Source organism: Microtus pennsylvanicus, chromosome 5 (genome assembly GCF_037038515.1).
Source record: "Microtus pennsylvanicus isolate mMicPen1 chromosome 5, mMicPen1.hap1, whole genome shotgun sequence".
Lineage (NCBI taxonomy): Eukaryota > Metazoa > Chordata > Mammalia > Rodentia > Cricetidae > Microtus > Microtus pennsylvanicus.
In genome coordinates, this window is record NC_134583.1 from 83,556,669 (window position 1) to 83,571,843 (window position 15,175).

The window sequence follows — 15,175 nt, forward strand, 5'->3', positions numbered from 1 at the left end:
CCTGTCTTGTAGAAACATCACCGATTTCTGCCTTTTTCCCCCACTGGTGTGTTCTCTCTCTCTCTCTCTCTCTCTCTCTCTCTCTCTCTCTCTCTCTCTCTCTCTCTCTCTCTCGTGTGTGTGTGTGTGTGTGTGTGTGTGTGTGTGTGTGTGTGGTGTGTGTGGTGTGTGTGGTGTGTGTGGTGTGGTGTGTGTGTGTGGTGTGTGTGTGCCCAAATTTCCTCTTTTTGTTAGGACACCAATCATTGGAGCAGGCCCTTCCCCTCAATGACCTCATCCTAACTGGTTACATCTGCAACAAACCAATTTCCAAATAAGGTCACATTCTGAAGTCCTGGGGTTTAGGACTTCAACATATGCATCTTGGAGTATGCAATTCAATCCTTAATGGGAGGGCTCAGCCTCTGCATCTGCCTGGGAAGATGGAGACAGGCCAAACAGTCAGGGGCACCCTCTTTGATGGCTGGGGTCTGGGTGAAAAATCAGAGAAGGCAAAATCTCCCAATTCAGGTGGAACTAGAACAGTGAATGAGGCAGCTCACATAGCACCCACGTGTCCCAGGCATCTTGTGTACTCTCCACTGCTACACAGTACCCCTGAGGCAGGGTGACTTACAAAGAATAAAGATTTGCTTAGCTCTCAGCTCTGAAGGCTGGACATACAGGAGCATGGGGTAACTCCTGCTGAGGCCATCCTCCTGCCTGCCCATCAAATAACAAGACAGCAACCCTGTTAGAGAGACTCATGTTTAAAAAAAAAAAAAGCGTGGAGGGGGGGGTGGCGCACGCCTTTAATCCTAGCACTCGGGAGGCAGAGACAGGCAGATCTCTGTGAGTTCAAGGCCAGCCTGGTCTATAGGAGCAAGTTCCAGGACAGGCCCCAAAGCTACAGAGAAACCCTATGTGTGTGTGTTGGTAGGGCCTGAATTTCCCTTTGGAAGATGCTAGCTGATGAACAGGAGGCCTGAAAATTAGGAAGCCAGCCCAACCTACAGATAACCAATGGCCTCCACTTGCCCATCCCCCAGCCCTAACGCCCAGCGGGCCAGAGGAAGGTCATACATAGTAGTTGCTGAAATCCACATAAAAAGTGTGTGTATATGCCCAGGCCTGTATGTGGAGATCAGAGAAGAATCTGTGGGAATCATTTCTCTCTTTTTACTAAGTGGGTCCCAGGGATTGAACTCAGATTATCAGGTTTGGTCTCACGAGTACCTTTGCCCATGAAGCCATCTTACCAGCCCAGAATTCACATTGACAGCAAAGTCATTTCCGTGATATGACTTGGGTATAATACCCACGCCCTTTTCAGGAGTCCTGCCCTCCACACAGCTACTCTTGGGGCAGACTTTATAACACTTCCGCTTTGGGAGACCCAGACTGGGACTTCCCCTCGGGCAGAAGCTGCTTTTGCAGGCCTGAAGGGTCTGTGCTAGCAGGATATGAATTTCCCTCTGGAAGATGTTGGGTGCTAGATCAGAGGCCCTGAAGATTGGGAAGTCAGTCCAGCATACAGACAGCCTCCACCTGCCCATCCCCCAGCCCTAAGGCCCAGCGGGCCAGAGGAAGGTCGTACAGAATGGTGGCTGGGCTAAGCAGTGGTGGCACACACCTTTAATCCCAGCACTCAGGAGGCAGAGGCAGGCGGATCTCTGTGAGTTCGAGGCCAGCCTGGGCTACAAGAGCTAGTTCCAGGACATGTTCCAAAGCTACAGAAAAACCCTGTCTCGAAAAACAAAAACAAACAAGCAAACAAAAAGAATAGTGGGTGGAATCCACAGAAAAGGTGCCTGGATGGAGGAGCCCCGTGGCAGGCATAGGAACCTATGGGAACCCCTTAAGAGGAGTCACAGCAGAGCCGCCGTCACAGCTCTGTCACCTGCCACATGCGCTCCCAGCCATTCATCAACAGAGTACTTGGGAGGCTCCCAAGGAAGCAAAGTACAAAAAGGGACGGGACAGGAGGCAAAAGAAGAAGCAGGCAGGGGTCTGGCCCAGCCTACTGGACACTGCTCACCTGGGTCTTCTTTGTGTCTCTTCCTCAGGATTGGGACAGAGTGAGCCAGGCTTTGCCACTGTTAAGCCACGTGGGTAAGAAAGGACTCATGGCCTCCAGGCAGGTTTGCAAGCACTGGTCTGCTTCTGGATGCCACTCTAGGGTTCCACTGAGTTTCCCAACACTCCCAAGCTCTCTTCTACACTCTTGTCCCTCTTCCCCTGAAAGACTTCAGAGCTGGGTTCCCGAGTTACCCACTGGCCAGTGCTGCCTGAGATGGCACTGGCTTTTTTCTTTCTATCTCCTGGGCCCACGGATCTGAAGCAGGGAGTCTCTACCATTCTATGACTGCCCCAACTTGGCCCAGTGACACCTCAACCCAAGTCCTGGAGCTTTAGAATCTGGTCTTCATACTCTTCAACATTCCTTGATGACCCAGAGTCCTTTTGGTTTCCTCCCAAAAGCCTCGGTCCATCCCCTGGTCCTGCTACTGTCCTGGTTATCTCAGGATAACTCATGACCCACCCCATCTTGGCTGGGAACATCAACCAACTCCAAGGTTGGTTCCAAATACCTAGAGCACAAAAACAGGATTAAAGAGAACTGAACTGACAGCGCAAGAAGGAGACGCAGGTGTCCGGCAGCTAGGCATGGGGACAGATTGGGGCAAGCTCTAGACCTACAGAGCACCATGTGTAGGATCCTGGACATGGCTGGAAAGCAAAGACGAGTTAAGAGTGTCCAAGGCCTTGAAGTATCAAGAACTGATTCCACCATGTTCTGTGAGCACACATGGAAGCACAGAGAATGTCCATGTAAAGCAGTTGAAAGCAGAGTCCACAGATGCTGAAGGGACCATGGATTCTGGACACTGGGAGAGCTAGCTACTCTCAGAACTGCTGGTAGAAACCCCAGAGAAACACAGGGTGTCCCAGCTACGTGAGCCGGAACTGTGAGGAGCATCCTTACCCACCTCTGCCCCAGCCCTTTTCTGTCACCCCAGGCGGCGCAGCTTGCTCAACACTTCCTGATAAGTGGTTTGGGTTTAGTTTTTTTTCTTCTTCTTCTCTTGCAACAACATAGTCAAAAAACAACACCCCAACCCAAGTCCCAATAGGTTCCAAACCTCAACCTGCTGCCGGAAGGAGGAAGTGAAACCTGCTGGGGTGGGGGCTCTAGGCACGGCCCATCTACAGAGAAGCACTAGGAGCCACAAAGAGTGCACCCACACCAAAGACATCAGGCCCATGGCGGAGGCTGCCAGCGATCCAAGCTGCGAGGAGCAGGAAGAACTGCATGCAGAAGACAGCGAAGGGTAAGTCCCACAGCAGGCAGCTTGCTTTGGGCCAAGTCCTTCAGGGACAGAGTCTTGGAGAGTGGCTACCCACTGGGGCCTTGGAGGTTCTGCAGAAACCCCCTCTTACCCATAGATGTCTGTGTCTCCCCTATCTACCTCTACAGCTTAACTGGCCTAACTGGGCAAGGATAGATCCCTGGCTAGGCTCCATAGCCAGAACAGAAGGGGTAGATGCTTGGTGTGGAAGGAACTGGGCATGCCTAGATGTGGCCTGATCAGTGGGAGAGAGCAACAGTTATGTTGGGAGAAACTGGAGTTGTGAATCCTGGCCAGGCTGCTGACCCCTCACCTGTAGGTTTGTCTGAGGGGTCTGGCCTGCCTTGAGATAATTAGGGGTGGCCGGGTCTCAGAGGTTCCCAAAGCTGCTCTGCGGCGATTCTCAATGTCCCCTTGTGGACCAGACACTGCTATTGGGTACAGTGAGTATGGGAAGGGAATGTCAGAGGAGGTAAAGTAGTCACTCCTCTGCCACAGACACATGGGCCGTCAACTGCCTAAGGGCATCTGTGAGTTAAAGAACTGCTAAGTTCTGCCCTGTGTTGGGTCATAAGCTGGGGGCCACGGGGAAGGACTGTCAGTGGGCAGACATGGAGACTAAGCCAAGCCATGTGTGCCTGCTCTGCTCAGTTGCAGGAACAGGTCTTAGAAGAAAGTGTCAGGTCTCTGGGACAGGCTGAGGCAGAAGGGGACATTCTACAGTCAGGGACGAGAGGCCTCATGGGAGCGGGATGTGGGGGCTGTGGTCCAGGTGTGTAAGAGGAACAGAAAGGAGGTAAGACCTCGGGAGTCCTAGAACCTGATGCTAGAGATGTCAGCCTGTCCAGGAAGGTGTGGTCCTTGAGGTTCACCCACAGGCTCAAGGAGCGAAGGCCACCTCAGCAGGTGTTGCAGAGCCCCTGCAGGCCCCAGACTGCCTTGTAAAATGGAGTCAGGCTCCAGATCTCGGACAGAGTCAGGAATACCTCAGTCCTATCAGATAATGGCAAAGAGGCCTCACTGTGAGGGGTGCATGTTGGGGGCAGAGGGCTAACCTCAGGCTTTCCACTCTCCTTGTGGGCCCTGGTTTGAGAACTGTCCAGGGAACCCTCCAGCCAGGAAAGGAGTCAGAGGCTAAACAGAGACTGGCCTGGCCTGGGTCAGCATCCTTGTGCCAACCTGGGGTTTTCAGGGCCTCATTGTCCCCAGAAAGGTCTGTGAGAGCTGTCTCCTGGGAGGGGGGACATGTATCATGAGGGCCCAAGAAGGGCTCTAAGGACATTCTGCCCAGGCTGGGTAAGGACACAAGCTATCGGGTGTGTGGAACAGGGTGATCGGGCGACAGCTGTGACCCTGTGCAAAAATGTCCTCACGCCAGTGCCCTGCCACCTTGTGCCCATAGAAGGGCAGACACAAGAAGCCCCGCAGGCCCCGCCTTCCTCCTGGGCCCTTCCTCGGCCCCCTCTCTCAGCTGTCTCAAATGCCAAGGTCTAGGCAACACAGTCAAGGGTGCCCACAGCTCTGGCAGGCACAGCAGATCTCTGGACATCTTACTGTAGGACTGGGGCTGGACTGCACCTGTGCCTGTTTGTCAAGAACTCCTGTTCCACAGTCCTAAGACCTCAGCGGGCCTGGGAATCCCCTAAAGATGTCCTTCCCAAAATGGTGGAAGAAAGAGAACAAAGCACACCGCTGACCTTTCAGAATGAAACCGAGACCCAGGGCGAGGTGGAACTGTCCTTTCATAGGGTGACTCAGGGGTCAGGGGATTCTCCTGTTTAAAGTGGTAAGAAGTCCCTGGTATCCAGAGGGGGATATTTGACCTATTAAGTCCCCTCTCAGGAAACCCCAGAAGGCCAGAACTGAGCAGGGTCAGTTTTGGCTGGAACAGATCAGGGGGTCCCCACCCCATGTGTCCATAGAAGACCAGGCATACCAGGCAGAGGCCAAGTCGCGCCCCGGGGTCTCTCTCTCCACCAACCTCCGTGCACCATGGCGCCAAGGCACTGCGGGCGCCCTCATACCTGTCCAAGTATACCAGGGTGAGCATTGTGGGACGCTTATGCATTCCAGGCCCAAGGCGGGCAGGCCAAGGCCAAGCCCCTCTCACAGAGCCCTCAGATGGCTGGAACGCTACTGTGTACCACTCCAGTGTTCCCACTGATATAGGACTACACTCTTCCTCCAGTGGGGTGCTCTCTCTTTGCCTGCCTACCAAACACAGAGCAGCTTGTTCCTGTCCTGTGGGAGCAGGTTGTGGCATCTCCACAGGGCTGCAAATGGCTCTGCTGGGACTGCTGGGTGACACCAAGGGAACGAAACCAAGCCTCAACCCCCCTACAACTCCACTGCACAGCGTCTCAAGAGCTACAGGACAGTCGTGTAGCTCACAGATAATTGTTCAGCATGTCTTCAAGGGCCTCAGAGTCAACCACTACCCCTGTCCTGGAGCCCCAACTCGACATGGAGCCATGGCCCCTCTCACTGGGGGCAGACTCGGGTGGACAGATATCCTCTGCACAGGCCTAGCTCTCTCTACCTGGCTACCGGTTCCCTGAGTTGCATGGCTCATCTGGCCCCTGGCATGTCTGTACCCTGATTCCCTCAGCATATGATGCTGCTTTGCTAAGGGCCCTGCTCCCGGTCACCATCTACCCTGGAAACATTTCTGACCTAATCCCACACTTGCTGACCAATAGGACAATCTGAGGGTCACCTAGGCAGGGTTCCTTCCTTCCTGAATCACCTGTTCCTCTGATCCTCTGAGCTCTAGTCAGAGGGCCTTGCACAATATTGAGAGCCTTGATCCAAGCGGCAGTAGCCCAGTGGAGGGATTTCCTCCAACCTTGCCCTCCCAGGGTGAGCACTGAAGATGAGAAGATTAGGAGCTGAGGCCTGGAGCTCTCTGCACAGATGGCAGAGCTGAGCCAGGCTAGGCCAAGTCAGAGGTTCCTCAAGGCAGAGAGAGGTCAAGCTTCACCCAGACAACATCTTCCTCCTGGTGGATCCTAGGCTTTCTCCCACCTTCCATCCAACTCCTTTAGATCCCCATCTTGGCTTGAAGAGGGGAAACCAGATACCTGGTACTTTTGGAACACCACAGACCTACCTTTGCTGATTCCAGAGGCCCTCATACTGCCTTGTCTGCTTGAGGTAGGCAGTGTTGAGAAAGGCCTGGGACAGATGGCCCAGGACAGGATGGCCTTGGCAAGGTGACATTATTACTGTATCAGTGGTTGCCTCTGCCTCCGTTTCCCTGAGAGGGTTAAGACAGGGTTTGGTGAGCCTTAAAGAAGTAGGGGCTTGCTAGGGGATGAGACCCAGGGGAGGTGGACCAGGCCTTTCCCTCTGGGAAATTGAGCTATTGGGATAGGGGTTGAGATGCCACTTTGAGGTAAGGGGGAGAAGGTAAAGGATCACCATCCAGTGCCTCAGTTTCCTCATCTGCATGGTCAGAATGCAACTGCTCAGGCCTAGCATTCGTGACCTGAGTGTTCTTGCCAAGCTCTTTAAGCATGAAAAGATCTTGTACACCATCCCCCCAAGAGTGGCCCTTTTAGAGATGGTTTACTGTGACTAGACATGCCCTCTGTGGGTTTAGGGGGAGGGACTAGGACCTGGGTTAGACTGTACGAAGCTACTTCTTAAGGTACCCTGGTAAGAATCCCCAGAGTGCACCCACTCTTCTGCAAAGGCAGTTGACAAGGAACTAGTGGTCTTTGTGGGGCCTAGACCAGGTCAGGATGAGGGGTATTCTGCTGGTGGCAAGTGCTTTGTGGGGACATCACAGGCCAGGGTATGAGTGTTCTGTCAGGCACAGTCTAGGCCAGTATAGGCCTGGGTCTCTGCATCTACTCTGGTAGCACTGGACAGCAGAGCTATGGGGTTCTTCTGGGTCTAAGAAGCCCCAGTCTGTCTAAGGACACATGGTTCTCATTGGCCTTGAGGCATCATAAGGAGCTGCCTGGTGACAGCCCAGCCCATTTCCCAGGATTAGGATTTCACTATCCAGACACTTTTTTTTTAAAAGTTTCTCAAGACGGGGTAGTTTCTCTATGTAACTATCATTGCCATCCTAGAACTCACTCATGTAGACCAGATTGGCCTCGAACTCATGGAGATCCGCCAGCCTCCTAAGAGCTGGGATTAAAAGCATGTGCCACCGCTGCCTGATTAGCCTGGCCACTCATACCTATTGTCAAGGAGCTAGCAGAGAGGGGAGGGGCTGTAGGTTTAGAGTATAGGAGTTTGAGAACAAACAATTGGTGGGTCAGGAAAGGCTCTGGTCCTTTATGGTGGCCAGGTCAGTTTTACCAGGCTCCATTTGCTGACCACCTCCAAGTTGGGAAGTTGTAAGTTGGCGGAGAACGAAGACTATCTGCCTCCATCGATTGGCAGGCAATCGACTGGTAAAATTATCTGCAAAATCAAGATGCCTCTGTTCCCTCTGAGCCCCCTCCTCACATCAGGGCTCCTCAGAGGTGGAACAAGTTAGGCTGCCGGCAGTGTATATGGGGTCAGCACAAACGCCAGCCCAATGTGACCAGGTACTATAGAAAGGCTGTCTAGATGTCCAGGAGATCCTGTCTGCCATGGGTGAGATGGATCCTATATTCAACTCTCCTTCCACAGCCTTGATTTTACCAGCTGCCACCTGGATGAGTACATGAGGATGGGGTCACATCCCTAGCAGATGGGATCTCAGGTTCACACCCTTCTATCCTACAGGGAGAAGATCCACCTTCCCATTCCAAGGTGGCTGTACACTCTTTCTTAAGGTAGCCTACTGTGTGTGGTTAGCTTTCGAGGAAAGTCAACACTGCCTCCTCCTGCCGCTCTTCTATCCTGTCCTCTCCTCTTCTTTACTCTCCTTTCTTTCCCCTATTTCTTTTTCTCTTCCCCCTTCCCTTCTCTTTTTCTCTTCCTCTTTCCTCCTCCTTTCCTCTCCTTCTCTCTATTCTCCCCTCCTGTTTCCCCTCCTTCTTTCCCCCTTCTCACCCTTTTCTCTCCCCCCCCCCAGGTCTCCCTCCTCTCCCAGGAACCTCTCCTCAAAAGAGCAATAGAACTCAAGACAGATGGATCTAGCTAGTTTATTCCAAAGAAATCTGGAAAGACTCTGTTGCCCTTTCTCCTAGTCCCAGCTCCAACCACACTTCATCACCACACCCAACTCCCTGGCTCCGCCTTTAGCTCTGGCCCACCAGACCTTGCTTGGAAAGGGGAACACAGGGAGCTGATGAGTTCAGGAAGCATTAGGAGGCATCCCACTATGTAAATCACAGCCACATTGCTATTAAATGCCACTATTCTGGGCCCCTCCACCAGTAGGCTCCCACTGCTTACTAGGTCTTTCTCCATGTAGGCCACTGGTCTGTGAGCATGTTTTCTAGGGGCTATAAAGATGTATGGACAAGAGAATATATCTGAGCTAAGGTGGTGGTGCACACCTTTAATCCCAGCACTTGGGAGGCAGAGGCAAGTGGGTCTTTGTGAGTTCAAGGCTATCCTGGCCTACAGAGTGAGTTCTAGGACAGCCAGAGCTATACAGAAAAACCCTGTCTGAAAAAATCCAAGAGAAAGAGAGAAAGAGAGAGACATAGACAGAGACAGAGAATATCTGTGCTTCCCAAGTTATGTTTATGGTCTGTTATGGGAGGGATCTGACCTCCTGGAACTTTGTTCTTGAGTCATGGATTTTTAGGCTATGTTAGTCATAGAAGAAAGGAAATAAGAAAATAAAAGAAGAAATGAGTGGCAGAGAAATATATAAATACAAGGAAAGGTGAATGAAGGTGGAAATATGAAAAGTGTTAGGTGGGTAGATGGATGAGTGTATGGATGGGTAGGTAGATAGATGGGTGTATGACTAGATATGTGGACAGATCAATAAATGCACAAGTGAATGGATACATAAATGTATGTATGTATTATGGATGGATGGATGGATGGATGGAATAGATGGACTGAATGATGGGTAGGTGGGTAGATGGATGACTAGGAAGTAGATGAATGGATAGATATATAGCTAGGTGGATGAATGTATGGACAGATGGGTGGATGGTTAGGTGAATGAGTGAGTGAGTGAGTGAGTGAGTGAGTAGATGAATAAATGAATGAGTGAATGGGTGAATGTGTGAGTGGAGTTAGATAAATGAGTAGATGGGTGGATAGATAAATGGGTGGGTGATTGAATATTAAAAGTTATATGGGTACGTGGGTGGGTGGATGGGTCAATGAGCAGGTGGAAGAATAGCGGGTGGATGGCTGTAAGGATAGATGGATTGAAAAATGGGTAGATAAATGGACAAATATGTGGGTTGGTGGATTAAGGATGGGCTGATTGATGGATAAATGGAATATACAGATGGATAAATGGGTCGATATATGGATGGGTGTATGGATGGGGCGAACAGATGGATGTGGAGTGAATGAATGCATTGATGAGTGGGTGGTGGGTTGATGAATGGGTCGAAATATGGGTGGGTGGATGGGTGAGTGGGTGGTTGGCTGGCGGAATGGATAGATGGGTAGATGGATGAATAAGTGGGCAGATACAGGAATGGGTGAGTGGATAACTGAATGTTGCTGAATATATGGATGGGAAGATGGGTGACTGGATGGATAGATGAGTGAGTGGGGGAGTGGATGGATGAATGAATAAGTGTGATGTGAATAAATAGAAAGGGATGGATGGATGGGTAAATGTGAGTTGGTAGTTGGATGGATGAATATGTAGATAGGTGGATGGATGGATGAGAGGTGGATGGATGAATGACTGAACAGGTGGATATATGGGTGGGATGAATGACCAGGGAGCATATAAATGGGTGGATGGGTGAGTGAATGAGTGGATGGGTAGATGGATAAATGGGTTGATATATGAGTGAATGTATTGATGGATAAATGGATGGATGAGTAGATGGGTGGATGAACAATGGGTTGTATAGATGAATGTGGGATGAATGAATGACTGAATGTTGGTGGATATATGGTGGATATATGGATGGGTGGATGGATTAGTGAATGGGTAGATGGGGTTGTATAGATGGATTGATGAGTAGGTGGATATATGGGTAGGTGAATGGGTAAGCTGATGGATGAGGGGTAGATAGATGACTTGATGGGTGGATATATGGGTGGGTAGATTAATAGGGGGTGGATGGATGGAAAGGTGAATGGATGAATGAGTAGGTGGATGGGTTGATATATGAGTGAGCGGATGAACGAACAGTTGAATGGATGGACGGGCGGGTAGATATATGGGTGGATGATAGATGGGTGAGTAGGCAGATGGATAGAAATGTGGGTGGTTGGATAAATGTGGGGTGGCTGAGTGTGATGAGTTGTTGGTGGATGGTGTGAGTAGATAGATGAATTAGTAGGTAGGAGGGTAGATGGATGGTTGGATGCATGGATGGATGGGGATTGGATAGAGAGGTGAATGAGTGGGTGGATGGATGAGTAGGGGTTGAATGTATAGATGGATGGATGCATGCATGGGATAGATAAATGGATGCGTTGGAGAATGGCATTTAGGATGAAAGAATAAGTGGATGAAAGAGGAGTAGATAGGACATAGATAAATGACTGGACAGATACAATATCAAGAGAAGCAGACATATGACTGTAAATAAATAATAGATAAATAGATACAATAATAGATTATGGTGGCAAGATAAACAGATAACAAATCAATAAAATGGATAAATTGGTATGGGATGAACTATTGGAGATACAGATGTGTGCAAAGATACCTCTCCATCATAAATGTTGTACTATGTTTCTGGAATACTTTCTCCCACTGTGAGGAAGTCAGTTTCTCTCCTTTTTCTTCTCTCTCTCTTTCTCTCCCCCCTCCTTCTTAAATCAGGAAATGCTTATTCCTTCCCACTAAGCTTTTCTTCCACTTTAACTATCATCCAAAACATCTTGGTCCCCAGTGCTCCTCTTTCCATGCCTGTACCCTGACTCCTACTTTCAGCAGCATTAACCATCATGGGCAATGTGTTGATACACTGTTACTTGTTTGTTCCCACTGGAATGTCAGCATCATGAGTGTTGGAGAGTGGTGCTGAATTCCCAGCACATTGAAAATTATTGTGATTCGATTTGTGTTTCTTGAATAAACATATGGATTGGTGGACAAAAGTGTGGCTAATGGAGTGTGCATGTGAGTGGAAGGATGACAGGGAGGAAGAGTGGGTGATGATGACTGGGTTGGGGGCTGATTTCCCATACATAGTGTATTGACTTGCTTTGAGGACCGTGCATACACTATCACACAAACAGATGTGTGCAACTAGATGTGCAGTTTCCTAGGTGAGGAGATGTCTAGAAAGGCGGATTTATGAACGAATATGGAGAAGATATAAAGAAAAGAGTTGATGGGTTGATAAGTGGTACTTAAAAATGTAAGCACCATAAACACAAGCTGGATGGATGGGTGGCTGGGTGGATGGATGGGTGGGTGGATGAGTAGGTAGGTTATTGAGAGTGAGTTATGGGTGAGTGGGTGTATGAGTGAGTGTATAGATCCGTGTATGGATGTATGGATGAATGGGTGGGTAGGTGGACAAGTAACAGACAATAATGCCAGCAGCAAGTGTTCTGCTCACTTGTCCATACTTATCATGGCTTCAAAGCATTAAATCGTTCAACATCTCTTTGTAGGAACTTCCCCCGCCATTAAGACAGCCCTCCCCTGCCTGGAAACATTCTTCCTCTTTTTGAACCCAAATTTCCCTGACCACATGTCTTTCCTGACTGTCTAGTTGGAATAAGAACAGGGCCGAGGAGGTGGTGAGATGAACCGTGGTGCAGACGCAGCGCAAGCTGGTTCCGCTGGGTGATCTCCTCAGCATGGGCTCACCAGAGGGAGGTTCATCCCGGCCCCATCCTTATTGCTTCAGAATGTGCTGTTTATTATGTCTCTGCGCTGTTGGAGGGGGCAGTGGACTCTGCTGTCTCTGCTATACACTCTGGCTCCATCTCCTCCTGGGAGAGGCTGGGGGAGGGAGATGCTGTAACCGCTGTCTTCAGAACAGCTGGATCTCATCCTGTAGCAAGTGTGGCAGAAAAGGTGGGTAGCCAGCTTTTTGGTTGCTGCAGATTAGAACTGTGGATCCATGGGACACTGTATCTGTGTTGTCACCTTAAGGCACATACCTCCTTCGCACCAGTGATCCGCTCATGAGCCTCCAACTCCCTCCTCTGTCCTCAGTAGTCTTGAGGTTTCTTGCACTCTGACTTCCTGGCCTACCTGGAGGTCACAGTAACCCATGTGTGTCCATTCTTCCAGTATAGAGATGGAGTACAACTGGGGGCCAGATGTGTGCGGGGAGACACGGTGGGCAGTTGTTGGCAGTCAATAGACCCAACTATGGTCTTGGTTCTGCCAGACTCTAGCTCTGTGACCTGGCACAGTGCTGTTGGCCAGCCTTGACTTTCCCATCTGGCTCATGGGTCTAGCAGTACTGCTTGTCCGCAGCTATGAGTGTGAGGGTTCTGAGAAGCCACCAGATGCAAGCTCACTCGCCCAGAACTGGCCCATGGCAACTTCCTCCCAGCCCAGCCACTAGCCTCCAGTGTTCTCCAGTGAGTCACAGTGACTAAGCCCAACCAGAAAAACAATGGGCTGGGCTGCTTGTCCCTGGGTCTGAGCCAGAGGATAGGGTAGGGGGCTGGCTGGTGAGGGCACGGACCACCCGGGTACCCTCTACCACTTTCGAAACTTTGGCTCTCTACACCAACGAAGATGCTCTCTGTGGTGTCTATACATCCCTGCTCTGAATACAGCCTGAGGTTCTGGGGAAGGCAGTAGCCTCCCAGCGAGGCGACCTGGGAAGATTCCTGGGGTGCCCAGCCTCCCCTGGAGGTTATACAAGAGCAGAGAGCTGGGAATAAACAGAGGGAAAAAGAAGACCCAGAGGGGGGAGAAGAAGGAGGGGGAGGAGGGAGAAAAAGAAGGGAGGGAAAAGAAGGGGGGAGGGAAGGTAGGAGGGAGACTGAGATAGGAGTGAAAACGCCAGAAGAGAAGAAAAGGGCAAGGAGGGGCAGTCAGCCAGGTCAGGGGCAGTTGAGGCCCAGACCTGGGAGGAGAGAGCCAGGGTCAGTGAGAGCAGGACTCAGAGCAAGGACCAGCAGCCAGGCAGAGATGGGCAAGAGGCTTTGAGAATGGGGAGGTGACCTATGGGCCAGTCACCCAGAGTGGAGTGGTGGGCAGAGAGGTGGGAAGTGGCAGAAGCTGCCAAGATGGTCTGAGGGGGGCATACCACCATGCTGCCCACAAGCGGGCGTGGAGGTCCAGCCAGGCCCCCACACTGCGGGGCTGGGAGGGTTTCTCTCTGACATTTTTACTAGTCTCGGAAGGAGGAGGAGGTGGTGGAGGTGGAGGAGACCAAGGGGGCGGAGAAGGGGGCTGGGGGACAAAAGGAAAGCAGCTGCTAGGCGTCCTGAGAAAGGAGAGGGGAGAGAGACCCACAGAGACAGGGTCCAGGGACAGTGGAAGGGCCTGGGGCTGCCATCTGGGAGCCAGCCCCACACCCCCGTCCCCAGGGGCTGGAGGGGCTGAGACAGACAGACATCCTTCAGACAGATAGAGCAGACAAGGAAGGGGTGTCAGAGACAGAGAGACCAGACAGACTGACAGGAGACGGGACGAGGGACAAGAACACAACGAGAAGGACAAGGAGAAGAGAGAGGGCAGGGCAGGGGAGAGGAGGGGAGAAGAGAAGGAGAAGGAAAGGGAAAGAAAGAAGAGGAGAGGAGAGCAGAGTTTTTGGGCCACAGCACCAGGAGCCTTTGAAGCTGCAGGCGGTGTCCCCAGGGCCAGGGGTCAGGCCAGGTCACCAGCATCGTCGTGGGCAGGCCCGCAGCATGAATGGCCCCGCACTCCTGAGGAGAAATGCTAGCAAACGGGGCCTGGAGAAGCTGCTGAGGTAGGTCCCTCCCAGCCCAGGCATGGTGCCCACAGCGCCCTTGCTGACAGTGGTACCCCCCTGCACCCAGACTGGCAGATATGTGGCACACGGACTGTGCCAGGCCGCTTATGCACGTGTTACGGGAGGATAGAAGCCCAGCACGACGCCATCATCTTGGTCAGCCAGGCGGCTTCACCTCTTCCTCCCATAGCTCCCTGTGGGTCCTATGGGGACCCACAGGGAATGATCTTCAGCGTAGCTGCACAGGCCTGTCCCCATCATATCTTCTTGCTGCCCTTGGGAACTAACAAGTGACACCCCCACCCCACTTTACAAATGAAACTGGACTTACAGCCATAGGCCCCAGAAACCACTGGCCTGACAGTCCTGGGCGAGGGAGGCTTGGAAACACTGGGGATCCTGATTCTCTGGCCTCTGGACCTCAGGTCTTTGAAAGTCTTCTTCACTCAGCCTGTTGTCTCCTATGTAAAGCGTGTGTGAGAATAGGCAGCTGTAGGCCCAGGCCCTGCAAACCTCAGGCACTTCTAATGATTAACTGCTCATTGTTGCCCTCGGAGCCACCTGCTGTGCCCTTCCTTTTCTTTCCTCTTCCAGCTTTTAAAGCTCTACTGCAGTGCCACCTCCTCCAGGAAGCCTGTCATGGTCTCCCTAGCCAGGAAGGTTTGGTTCCTCGCTCATCTGGTGGCCTGTTCCCTGGCCCACTTCCCTGGCTGCTTAAACCTCATGTTCCTGGAGGGTGGGCCTGGCATTGTTTCTTATGTCTCTGTGTTTTGAGCCTGGCTCTTAGTGGTGAGACAGGGCACAGATGGGATGGTGGGCAGATGCCAGGAGACAGCTACCTCTACATCCCGGCCCCATCATGGTCCCAGCTGCCAACCAAGGTCAGCAAACTAGCACCAGGGTCTA

General features: G+C 51.5%; 1 protein-coding gene across 3 annotated transcripts in view; it reads left to right on the forward strand.

The window, feature by feature from the left end:
* Positions 1 to 3,145: 3,145 nt before the first annotated feature.
* The window catches only part of Lsp1 (lymphocyte specific protein 1), a 35,092-nt gene continuing 23,062 nt past the window's right edge, over positions 3,146 to 15,175 (forward strand). The window contains exon 1 of one of the 3 annotated variants that reach the window (XM_075972832.1): positions 3,146 to 3,311. In XM_075972832.1, the coding sequence (XP_075828947.1) occupies positions 3,244 to 3,311 (68 nt within the window). In that variant the 5' untranslated portion in view covers positions 3,146 to 3,243. Of the gene's footprint in view, positions 3,312 to 13,332; positions 14,267 to 15,175 lie in introns of those variants that run through there. The other 2 variants (XM_075972831.1, XM_075972833.1) reach the window with 2 other exon arrangements.